The sequence below is a fragment of the Barbatula barbatula genome (assembly GCF_947034865.1).
Source record: "Barbatula barbatula genome assembly, chromosome: 8".
Lineage (NCBI taxonomy): Eukaryota > Metazoa > Chordata > Actinopteri > Cypriniformes > Nemacheilidae > Barbatula > Barbatula barbatula.
This window is the reverse complement of record NC_136771.1, coordinates 5,045,512-5,058,244: the sequence shown is the minus strand read 5'-3', so window position 1 is coordinate 5,058,244 and position 12,733 is coordinate 5,045,512. Positions and strand designations below refer to the sequence as shown.

At 38.2% G+C, this 12,733-nt stretch overlaps 1 protein-coding gene across 2 annotated transcripts in view; it reads left to right on the top strand.

Moving 5' to 3' along the window:
* The first annotated feature begins 344 nt into the window (after nt 1-344).
* atp11a (ATPase phospholipid transporting 11A) overlaps nt 345-12,733 on the top strand; it is a 54,409-nt gene continuing 42,020 nt past the window's right edge. For both annotated transcript variants that reach the window (XM_079462431.1, XM_079462430.1), the window contains exon 1: nt 345-753. In XM_079462431.1, the coding sequence (XP_079318557.1) occupies nt 715-753 (39 nt within the window). In that variant the 5' untranslated portion in view covers nt 345-714. The remainder of the gene's footprint in view (nt 754-12,733) is intronic.

Here is a 12,733-nt window from a genome sequence, read left to right as displayed (position 1 = left end):
GTGTATAAAGGTTTTGTCAGTACAATAAGGTTACAAATCAAAAACGAACCAATACAATATATTTGGCAAGGTAAAAACCATCACCAGTCCGATCTTTTCCTAATGGACAGTCCTGAAACAAGGCAATGGACAGTCCCTCAAACAGCCCCTTATTAAATGCTCCCGTTTTACTTGGATAAGTGGTTGACCATGTCATCCCCCTGTACAAGTTTGTGCTTGAGATTGATTGGCAGTAACTGGAATGAAGAAGGGAGGCTGAACCTTTACCGTGGGCGGGCAGGTGGGTGTGACGCTCCACGGCGCGCATGCGCCCGTGACGTCGCCGGCGCTGGCAGACGTCGGGAGGGCTTTACTACACCGAGCTGGCGAGTGAGTACCATCACTACACCACAGAACAGCCCGAAGGGACACTTGACAACGAAGAAGTGCCCGGTCCCTTAAAAATTAAGAAAAACGAGAGCTTTGTTATTCATCGCGGGTTGTCTATAGGTGACGCCGAATCGTGTCATTATGACAGTGTTTGGACTTTATACAGTAGCCTTTTTTATTTCGGTAGGGGATCATTAAAAGCGATCGTCGCAATAGTCGCACAGGGCAGTCAGTCAGTTGTCAAGCGCGTGAGAGACAGACAGTCATGGATCAGAGAGTTGACGGGACGACCAGCTAGCGTTTTCTGTCACATATTACGAGATACGAGGAGAAACCGAAGACAGGATGGATTTCAGCACCATTCGGAACCTCATCACGAGATACGTGAGTACAAGCGCTACAGCGACCGCGGCCGGTTTTACCAACTTGTTGGTCTGGTTTTATCCATTCAGATGTGGTTGCGGTGTTTTGTGTGAATCTGTTGCTGGGTTTGCGTCGTTTACTTTAAAGCAGATGTTTTATTTGACCATTTACATGCATTATGTTTCGCCATGCGAGCGGCATTTACTGTAACGGATTAAATTCAAAGTTGCCAGTGACATTCATTTCGTATTGACCTGCATTCTGAGGGGATTTTAGTGTTAAATATAATTGAACGCTTCATGACACCACGGTGCGGGTTTACTTCACCCTCGCGGTTGAGAATCACAGATGTATTTTATGACACATGATCAAAACTGCTTGAATGAATCAAAAGGTCATGTCGCGCATGCGCCGATAGGTGTGGGTCGTTCCAAATAGACGCGAATAGTTTCGTGAGGTGGATCACAGGTAACGTTAATGAAGTCCGTGCTTTGATGGAGTTTGCTGATGTTATTCGGCAAGGAATGTCCGAAATACATGTAATCCTACGCGAAATAACGTTAAATGCCACATTTCATCAGAAACAAAGTACCATTGTTCGGAATTGTGACGCTGCGTTGTTTTATTACGTAATCCGGTTCGTAGACGCGCTCAGCTGATCGGTTACTGTCAGTCATTGAAACACAAATCTCTTTTTAAAAGACTTAGCACTCATTCAGACAAGAGTACAGAAGTAAACCAAAGTGTTCAAGCTTTTTAGAAAAAAAAAATTTGCCCAGTAACTTAATTGAATCCAGTGAGTTGGACATGCAAGGTTAAGGAGTAGGTTAGGCGTGTCAGTGGAAAGAAAATCATTGTTATTTATTTAATACAATTTATCTGTTATACGAATGCACAATTCGACAAATTCAAAGGAATAGTTACCAAAAAAGGAAAAGCGTCTTATAATTTACTCACTGTCATGCCATCCCAGATATAGCCTACACGACTTTATTCAGTCGAACACACACTTTTTAAACAAATTATTAGAGTATGGCGATAGCAACGCCAACGTCATGGGTTCGATCCAAGGGATTGCACGTTCTTCAAAACAAATGTATAGTATAATGCAATGGGTCGCTTTGTATAAAAGCGTCTGCCAAATGCGTAAACGTAACTTGTTAAAGCTCCAAAAAGCACATACATGATCATAAAAGTAATACAAATAAAAATCCTCTACAGTGAAACAATATTTCTTGTGTTGGAAAACTATTTATAATTTGGGCTTACTTAGCAAAATCGACACCAAAATAAGGAAGTATTAGTTACAAGACATGAGAGAAACAATATCATTGGAAAATATTGACACATTGCCATACTTAAATTTAGTGCTCAAATGTGCTTGTTTTTGGTTTTAGTTTTGCTGAATAAGCTAAAATATGAATTGTTTTCTCACATGCATCTATCGCTTTGCTTCAGAAAATATTTATTAACCCACTAAATAACATTACTGTTGCCCTTTACGATGGATACAGTACAGTATTCCTTTAATGTTGATCTTTTGTATAAAGAACAGTTTTAGTAAGTTTTGCAATAAAGTTGCAATTTCCAACTGTGAGGTTGGTAAGAAAAGCAGGTGAATTCTTTCCCCATCACCGAAGGCCAAATGAATCTGTTATCCTTTCGTCTGTCGCCATATTCGAGCAGACACGCCAACAGATGAGCAGAATCTCTTGCTACGTCTAGACAGTCTGTAGAATACCTGATGAAAAGATGAATATGTGATAAACATGATGAGAGCAATAATGGACGTCTCATGTCACACACAGTCACACACACCTCACACCTGTCTGCGTTTGTGTTTTTTTTGTTCGAGTTTGACTGTAATACATAAACATGTGAGGGGCACATAAATGAGGATTGACCGGCAGCGTAGGGACAGTGTGTGAGATTTTCAGTTCGGTTACAGTGATATTGGTCCAGTTCAGTATCTCACATTCGTTGTTTGTGTGTTTTACGATAATAAATTATTTGTATTTAACCTTGCGTCAAGCTCAACTTTGTACATGTGTGTTCTAAGGTCAAGACTTTATTTGACAGGCAAAGCAATAAATGCAAGGCATTGTTTTTTGACATTGAAATAGTTTCACAAAAGTTAACGTAAAACCCAGTTTTGGAACCCAGGGCTTTGTTTATCCTTCCCTAACCGATCATGTATTGAGAGCTGTGTCATGAGATCTGACTCGACGTGTTTGTCACATGAATGAATGTGTGCATGAGATTGCCTGTGAAAAGCGCAGTCCAACCCCTGCCCCCCCACTGCGCTTTGGTCTAATGTGCGATAATGCAGGTTGGCAGATGAGAGGAGAGATGGAGAGAGAGGTGATAAGAGGAGAAAAGCATGGACAATGAGATGAGAAATGGCTCCCTGTGTGGTTTTGACTGGTCCGGACAACAGAGGACGTGACATGTGAATCATCATATGTAGTAACCTGCGCTTTTACGCTAGCCGAGACGAGCTATTTAAAATGTAGATTAATGCATGTGAAATGGAAAGTTCATCTTTTGTTTTCCATCAACAGAATAGATTGAAGACTGTTTTATGTCTGGACAGATTAGCATTCAAGCATGTCAAATAAGCTTAGCCTGGTAAAAATATGTGAAAAAACATTAGATACAGTTTAAGTGCTAGGAAGGTTTCTTTGCTACAATGGCAGAAGGGAACCATTTTTGGTTCCTCAATGATCCCTTCAGACAAATCCCAGCTCTCGGAACGTTCTCTCACAAAATCTTCCTGCAGTAACATTAAGCGCGTTTTAGAAACCAAACGTTATACTGACATTGTTAGTAGAACATTTAAAACATTCAACAATAACGTTTTCATGACTTAACTGGAATGTTAGCGAATTTAGCATATTTAGCTGGGATGCAGTTACTTATACCTTTTTATAGGTTTGTTTTATAGGGTGTAGGTTCCACTAAAAATAATCTTTTGAAATCAAAAAGTTTTGGGAATGTTTAAGTCTCGTTGGAGAACCAAGCAGGACAGGGAACCTTTTTTAAGAGGGTGCATGGCTCAAATATGTACAAATATTTCAAAAATATGTGAAAAGAAAACCAGACAGAATAGTTTGAACCGTCACTCATTAAGTTGTCTTTATGAATATTAAAATTTGTCATATATTATCATTTTTATTAATGCGCTGTCATTTCTGTCTTCTGTTTGAAAGATGGCAGTTTGCTTTTAGCTTCGTCTTTGTAATTATTTCTGTTCCACCATTGCCTTTTCCTTCCCTGCCTGGTCTCTCATGTTTTCATAATAAATTGAATTAAGAACGGTTCATGCTGTGTGATAGATCTGAATGTCTGGTCCACCAGAACGATATAGAATGTAAATTAGTGAGAAAGTTATGCCACAAGACAGAAAATGTCTGTGTTCTTCATCATGTGATCGGTGGAAGGGATGTTGTGGGAAACCCCTGCCGTTTTAAGATTCCCAGAGGAGACTACCAGAACAGATTAATATTCAATGATGATTCACTGGGGATCGAGTAAAAACTAAGAGCATGGCAGGAGAAAGAGGAGAATTAGAAACAGGATGACACTTAACAGGATTTCCTGTCCAGTTTCGTAATATTATCCACCTACAAGTAGCCATTACATTTTCAATACATTTATCTAGTTAGGCGGTGCTTTTGTTAAATGCACATGTATCGCTCAAGTGATTTCCACAACATGTTTCATGGATTTGTATTGCCATTCAGTAAGCAACTTCCAGCCATCATAGGCTTTTGAATAATTCCCATCATCGGGCAGGAAGTTGCATGACTGTCCATATCCTGTCCCAGGAGGCGCTGCGGTAATTTGAGTTCTGTGCGCAGAGGTAATCTCATCGTCTGCGGTTGGCATCAGCAAAGAGTTCATTGGAAATCATACCTGCATGAGCAAAATAGAGAACCGCTGTTTAAAGAGTGAAATAAGTATAGACTACCATACTACTATTCTGTGTTTTGTGAGTGATATGCAAATGTCTGTATCCATAAAACACCTGTACTGAATCCCACAATGCTCAGCACTTTAGAAACAAAGCTGAACACACCTAATGTGTGTCATGTGGTAGATCAAGTTGATTTGATAAAGATAACAGTTGTGAATCATGATGAAGTAGTTTTACAGTGTTTGTTGTTTCTGAATGTATTGTTTTAACACGGTAACTTCATCTGCTAAGGCAAAACAATAATGGCTTTTTTTGGGTAATGATATGTAGCCCTGCAAATGTGCCCATGCACATGTACGACCACATGCTTGCTTATAGATCACGGCGCTGACTCAATGAACCTTGTCATTGAATGATCATTCGTTTAGTTTGTGATCAATATGCGTGATAAAACGATCATCTTTATTTGACACAAAAAAGATTTAGAGAAATGAGCCATGCTTAGCAAATGTAAATGTACTTAAATAAAATAACAAAACAGCAAAACAAAGCATTTATCAAAGGAAGATTAAAAATGTCAAGATAAACATTTACAGAGGACTAAATATTAAAATATTAGTTCCAACAAAAGGTCTACAAAATATTTTTTTATCCAGTTCAATTCACGCTATGTTAGGAAAAGACAAGTCATTGTCACAAAATGGCTAAATCTGTTCTCTTTAACTCTTATATAGTCTTTCCGGCTGAACTGCTGCAGTCCATTTTGAGCAACTGATAAGTGATAGGAATTTGTAAGCAGTGTTGAGGCCCTTGGGGTCTGTCGAACATCAGTATCATCACATGACTCTTTTCTGAGTGGAATGATCTGGTGACAGCCGCTGTGCTGAATGATGATGTAATAATGCTGAGGTGTGTTTCTCCAGCGTATTATAGGCTGGATTCAAATTGAAAAAGTACATTAAAGCATAAGGCAAGGTTTTGGGTGTATACACAGTGTCTGAGAGAGAGAAAGAGAGAAAGAGACATATAAATATATATCTTTTTTGTTTTCAGGTAATGAGAGGATGTCATATCAATGTTGGATAGAAGAGAATAAAAAAAATTGTGGAACTATTCCTTTAATAATCATCAAAAGAAACAGTGATGTTTTGACAGTCTTGTCATCTTCCTTTCATGATGAAAACATCAATCTCCTCTCTCTCGAACCGAAAATGTGCAGTCCTCCTGACAATAGTGATGTAACTCTAACAACCAAAGCGACAAGTCTCTATCTCCCTGTTGCTCTCACTGTTTCTTATTTCCCTTACTGTCTAGGCGAATCTCATGAAAACGGTGAAGGAAGTCCAGGCCATTTTTCACCTCAAATTGAGGGCAAAGGCAATTCTAAAAAGTGAAAACACAAACCTGTGTTTGGGAAATCAAGCCTATTTCGAACACCATTTACACATTTGACATTGTAATAATTTAAATGACGATTAGACAGTAATGCAAACAAACAAACAATAAATAAATCATTCTGAACGCATGCGGCCGGTTTCCCGGACACGGATTGGACTATTCCAAAACTAATATACCGTAAATGTAAGCGGTCCAAACTGAAAACAACTTGCACTGACATACTGTTACTTGTACAGTAAGACATACATGCCTTTGTGTTGTATCAAAATGCACACAAGTTTTGTTTGTTAAAACTACTTAAGTGTACTCATTCAACTAATGTACTAGTCCTGGTTTAAGATAATACATATATACTTTTTTATTATTTAATAATACACTATATTAAAAGTAATCAGGTATGTTGTAATTGTTTTTTTTCCAACTTATATTAAAAAAATGTCTGAACAGGATAATTATCATTACAGTAATACAGATGTTTTAACCACATTACAGTAAAGAGAATGTAAATAGAAAACCTTTCGGATTATGGAGTTTAAAATATGAAAGATCCACCCATTGATTGTTTACAGAAAGAAAGGCATCCTATAGTATGATAGCAACTGCATAAGACGAGAGCAGTTGGATATATTTTATTTTAATGATATTAGTAGTTCTAGCTCAGAAAAAGGGCTAAATCATATTCTGACACAAAAAATTACGGTGATATTTTTGAATATGATGCTATTCTAGAATATGTGTCTCTCAAGATTTAGACCTTGAGTTTATGGGTGTTACCCCAACGGACACACCTCTGCTGTCTTCTGAAAGAATGGCATGCTGGGACAGGCAGAGAACATTGTTCAGGGATTTTTCTTTTCTTTTATGAGTTCATTTTCAGGTCCGAACTACCATGGTAGTATTATGTCATGTCCAAAATAAAATAAGCCTACTACCTTTTTTTAACTAGATAAAACCTATACCTCAGACTGATGAAAACGGTTTTATACAGTCAACACTCCACAAATACTGTAGATCTTGAGGGCTTAACGGTAATGCAACAGTCAGACGAAGGGATCACTGAAATAATGGCCTATTGATGGCTGTGAAATTGAATTGTGCTGGTTAGAGGAACACAAGACTCACCATTCACTAGGATGGAGATGTCAGAATGAAAGCCTTTGAGTGGACAGCTATTTGCCCAAGAGGAATTTGCTAATGCATTTGCCCTTTTATTTACATTCATGGGTTTGTAGACGCTTTTGTAAGAAGTTGCCTACAATGGCATCAAATATACACCAAAGACAAATGTGGAGGTTTAAAGTGTGCTTGTCTGTTCGAAGAGACTGATCTGCGTTTTAATGCACACAAAGAAGCGTAGAATAATATCAAGGTTTGGTTGGAGTTGTTTGAGAGACTTTGCTGAGTCAGACTGTCTTTATATCAGAGGGGCGTTGAGTGTGTACCTACAGGTCGATGGAGGCTTTTACAGAAGCTCAACTTCTCAAAGCCGGGTGTCCTTGCTTGCTGGCTATGGCAATGTACATCTTACTGGTTCTTCAGCTGACCCGAGACCAGTCTAACACGGGGCTGTTCAATGATTAATCACGATTAATCGCATCCAGAATATTATAATAATAAACACGATGTCTGTGCAGTGTGCATATTTATTTTGTATTGATAAACATTATCGTACACATGTATATATCAAGGACATATTAGCATGAATATACTCTGAATATTGATATTATATTGCATTTTTGTCAATAGATCCTCCAGAAAAATTACCCAATGGACCTTTGCAATACTCTTGATGTTGACTAAACAAAGAACACAAAGTGTTGTTTTTGAAATACAGAACTGAATGTCTCTGTTTTTCTTAGTTTCCGCAGAAAGCTTCACTTTACATCTTTCCACAATCCCAGCGGCCCCCGATTGCATTTAATTATTTTATGGTTTTGCAGCCTTTTTTCGAACGTTTTCTAATTCAAACCACCGTAATAAAGGGAATACCTATAAAACATAGGCTATATACCTCCTTACATCTTCTACCCTTCACCTCTGCGTACACAATCGAAAAACATTATTTAGCATCTAGAACACTCTAAACTGGATTAACCCCGCAAGAGGGCTCAACGGATAAAGCTGCCGAGGTTCTAGTCATGTGACCTCACCCAGTCTGATCCCATAAGGCACAGGTGGTCAGAATCAGGTCAGGAAGAAAGCGAGAGATTTCATGGAAAAAAAAGGTTGAAGACAAACAGAATGGCAAATTTTGGTCCAAAGTGGTAATTTTGTCAGATTAGAAATTGTTGATAGTTCATTGAAAATACAGTTTTGTAAAATGATTCCAATGCATGTTTTTAATGTAGCTGAAATATTCTATCTGTGTCCTCTAGTTGAGCTATTTAGATAAAATGAAGACACCAACTGATAAGGAAAGCTGTTATCATCTCTCTTTTCTTCAGCCTGTATGTGTGTTTGTATCACAGACACAAGCAGTCCTTGTTTTAGGGACACAAAAACCAAGCATGTGACACACAGTGCTAGAGATGCTACACAACTCTTTCACGTACAAAACATAGGGGACGGAATTTGAAGGCACAAAATGGACGACCATTGACAGCGTGGCCCTGTGACACTCGGTTCCCTGTAGACTTGTGCCGTATCTCCTGATAATGAGAAAGGAAACAAAACGTCGCAATGTGTAATGCAGTATTCTCGAGAGACCGTCCCAAGGCTTTCGCACGTGTTCTGGTGATGAAGCGCCTGATGTATTCAGGTGCGAGAAAAATTGGAAACTAGATAACAGTTGCACCGCAGCCAAACCGTGCTCACTCGCTCGGATATACACACACTGTCCTATCACATATCCACAAATACACACACAGCGTCTCGGTGTAAAAACATAATAGGATGTTCTCTGTTCACGCAAGAGTGAACTTTAAAGTGTCGCACACCATTTTAATTCAGTTTCAAAAACAAGGAAAGCACAACCAACAGTGTTTAATAGAATAAAACGGAAGATTCAGCAAATTTAATCCAGGTGTGTTTTTTTATGATACACGGTCGGAAGGTCATTATCAAAATGGATAATATAGCTCAATTTAGAAATAAATGAGCAATTTTAGCAGATGTCTTTGTACGGAATGAACTAACAGTGCATTTTTTACTGAGACATATTTCCTGGTGCAACATGTGTGTTATAACCGTGTGTTAAATGCATGAAAAGGTGCCCTGGAAAGTTTGCTTAAGACTAAGATTTGTGTTTATTTACGTTCGATTTGAAATATATATTACATTTGTTATTTACAGGCCAGTGTACAATATTTAAGAAAAATGCTATGTGCAACTACTTGCTCTATATGCAATATTCCATAAATGATGCTTAAAGTTTGTCTTCAAGAAAGTGACTTCAAGATATATTGCAAATGATAAAACCAACATCCCTCTTACATTCTTTCTGGGAATAGAAAGCATCACTCTCTCAGTTTTCGTGGACTCCTTGCTATCTGCCTCATCCTAAAACTTTGATAACAGACATTATAAAATGAAAACATTTCGTAATGAAATCCCCCCCATTCAAAATTCTTATTCTCTAATGAAAGGTAAGAGTCTCTATTAAAGATCAAAAGGCTTGATGATGCAGATTTATTTTCACAGCCTTCTTTGGTCGTATTTACCTACAGTATGAATCATTTTGAGCTTAACTGTACGTAAAGTACATACTGTATACATGCACACACACGCTTTAATTATGTATAAGATCAAAGTCACGCTTGAAGTTGTGTTATTAACATGCCCATGACGATTACAAGATTAGCACTCCCTAAGCGGAGGGTGGTGAATGAACACAGTCGAATTAGCCGTTGCCATGCTGCCTATATGAGGTCTCTACAGACAGCAAAAGTTGATTTAGTGATCGCAGAGCCACTTAACCTTTTATGTGTTTCCTTCATATTATTTGATTACAAAGTTGGTTGATGAAGGATGAGTTGAAACGATGTTTCTGTATTTTGCCATATAAACCTGTATGATTTTCTTTCTTACCAAAGGATACATTTGAGAAATGTCGGTCCGTACAAAAGATGGCAATGGGGTGTTGTTTGGTAACCCAAAGTTCTTCAACATATCTTCTTCTTCTTATATAGATTTGGATACTTCTCATTTGAGCACGTGCGTGGGCCCTCGCAGCCCAGGACATCACATGAGCGCAGGAAGCGGCCGTATTGATTTATGAGAAGCTGGCAAATGAAAGCAAACCTCAAGAGAGCACTGGGCTTTTTTTGGCAACTCCATTTGCCAGCGTGGGACATTAATGAATTGAGGGATGATAGTCGCGGGCGCCGGTCTCACAGTGACGCAGAGTTATTCGTGATTAGCCGGTGCTGTTGCGTTTAATGATAACATTTGTCATCTGCCTCCACCATGGGATACTTGAAAATAGACCTTTTTAGCCATGATACCGTTCTAGAAATTCTAGTGGATGTGTATTGCTTTGACAATCAGTGAGTACGTTTACATGCACATTCTTACTCCGATTAAGCTTAATAAGCTGGTAACGTGTAAGGTCATGTAAGCAAAACCCACTCGGCAGAGGTAATTTTTTGCCCATTACTCCGATTTCGTGTCGCATGTAAACCCTTTTCTGCGTAGCCAGTTTATTCATATGCATATAAACACGTGAAAACCGTTTTCTTTTAGAAGCTGTTTCTTGATAGATATCTGTTATTTTGTGCATGTAAACGCACAAAAATGACAATATTAGGAGGCTATCATTACCAAAGATAGCCTCTTGTCACTTTAAATAAGAAGTATCTATCCTGTACTGCATATAAATGCTGTTGGTTTGAGAAAAAAAGACACACTAGTATACAACAGTGTTTTTTAAAATGATCCCCACCATCCGCTCAGCTCGTGCCTCAAGAATTTTGTTCTATTGACCCACTTGAACTTCCCTAGAGGACAATGAGGGTCCAAAGATAGAAAGAGTGGATGTTTGTTTATTCACCACCTTTTGAATAAATACACAGTTTGAATCTGGAAAAGGAAATCTACTGTCTTACATCTAAAGATGAGCATGTTGAAGCTGCGGCCGGATCAAGCGTTGTGTAACAACGCTTGGGCACAACGGAGAGGCCGGAACTCAAAAGACCCAAAATCCATGGCGATAAAGAAACACATTTCTGTGAACGGCTGAACAACCACGAAAGGTTCAAAGAGTTCATACTGGTTTCATAATGAAGGATTAAAACAATTTATAAATGTGAATCTAAAAAGTGCTCAGGGTGTACTTTTTAAAGGGCACAGTATAGTAGTTGTAGTACTACTAAGACAGTATAATAGCCCCACAGAGTATCAGGTTGTTTAACACTAGCGGACAGATTTACTAACAGCTTGCGGCACCGCAAGTAAAAAAACTACTTTCGGTATTTACTGAAGACACTGTGTGAAAATGAGCGCTGAAAAATTGTGGACACGGCTGTTTTTGCGACTGACCTTATTGCATATGCATGTGTAGGAGTTTCCTCTTTAGATGCAAACTTTATGGGTGGAGTGTATTTAAATGAATCACGCAATGCGATTTACTTAGGTTTGCGCTTTTCATTGTGCTGTTATTTGCGGCTTTATTTAATGCCCAAAAGCATTTCTTAAATGCAAAGAATGATTGCATTGGTCATTATAGGAAAGAGATACTGCGCCTGTGTTTTTTAGTGAATCACCCGCAGAAATTTCCGCTCCCGTCTGCGCTTTTTTGAAATTGCGCTCTTACACTATTTTGCCTTGTTTTGTAAATCTGGCTCTTGGGCACATACGATGTAGTGGAAATACCATACCATTTGCAAAGATTTATAAATGCACATTAATGAATACGTTTCAATAAAAATAGTTAAATAGTAAAATAGTTAGCCCAAATTATATATGGACAATAACGATACCTTGCATGTCTGATTTTAGAGATGGTATATCTGGAAATGAAAACATAAAGCAACATCAGCAGGTCAACATTTTTGTAACACTGCAACGTGCAAATGTTATTTTGGCACAAATATTGTTATAGTTACAGTTAACGTTATACTTGTCATTGTATATGAATGCCCCTTTATTCAGGATTTTGTTCATACAACCTTTCCCTAGCTCTTTCTAAATTCACTCTTTTGGAAATTTGTATCCATTTATTGTGGAACTGTGACTTTTGTAATGGTATTGCTTGAGGTTGTTTAACTGATAACTGAAAGTCTTTTTTAAGATCTGTATATCTTTTTTCTTTTTTCATCTCATGTTTTATTCATCATTCTGGTGCAGATGCATGGATGCGTATACTGTAGGTCACGTGTGTGTTATGTCAGCATATATGAACACTTTCGAAGGTTCTGCGGCAGTCCGTGTTAAACACTACTTGCGGCTTTGCTCAACATCACTCGCAGGTGAACGGACCGGACAGATTATGTAACACTCATTCTTGATGCAAGACAAACTGAAGCTAGACCACTGATTGTATGAATGAATGGAATGGTTAGAAAACAGAAATCAGTCAGAGTATGAGATATTTATATAAGCGAGTCGTACAAGAGTTGTACAGGGTTCAACACAACTTGTAATGTTAAGATGATACATTACGCAAGCACTTGTTATGGAAGAGATCAGGCATTAGGATGGAAGTCATTCAAATTAATTTCATGTAAATAAACAGAAAGATTGGATGAACAG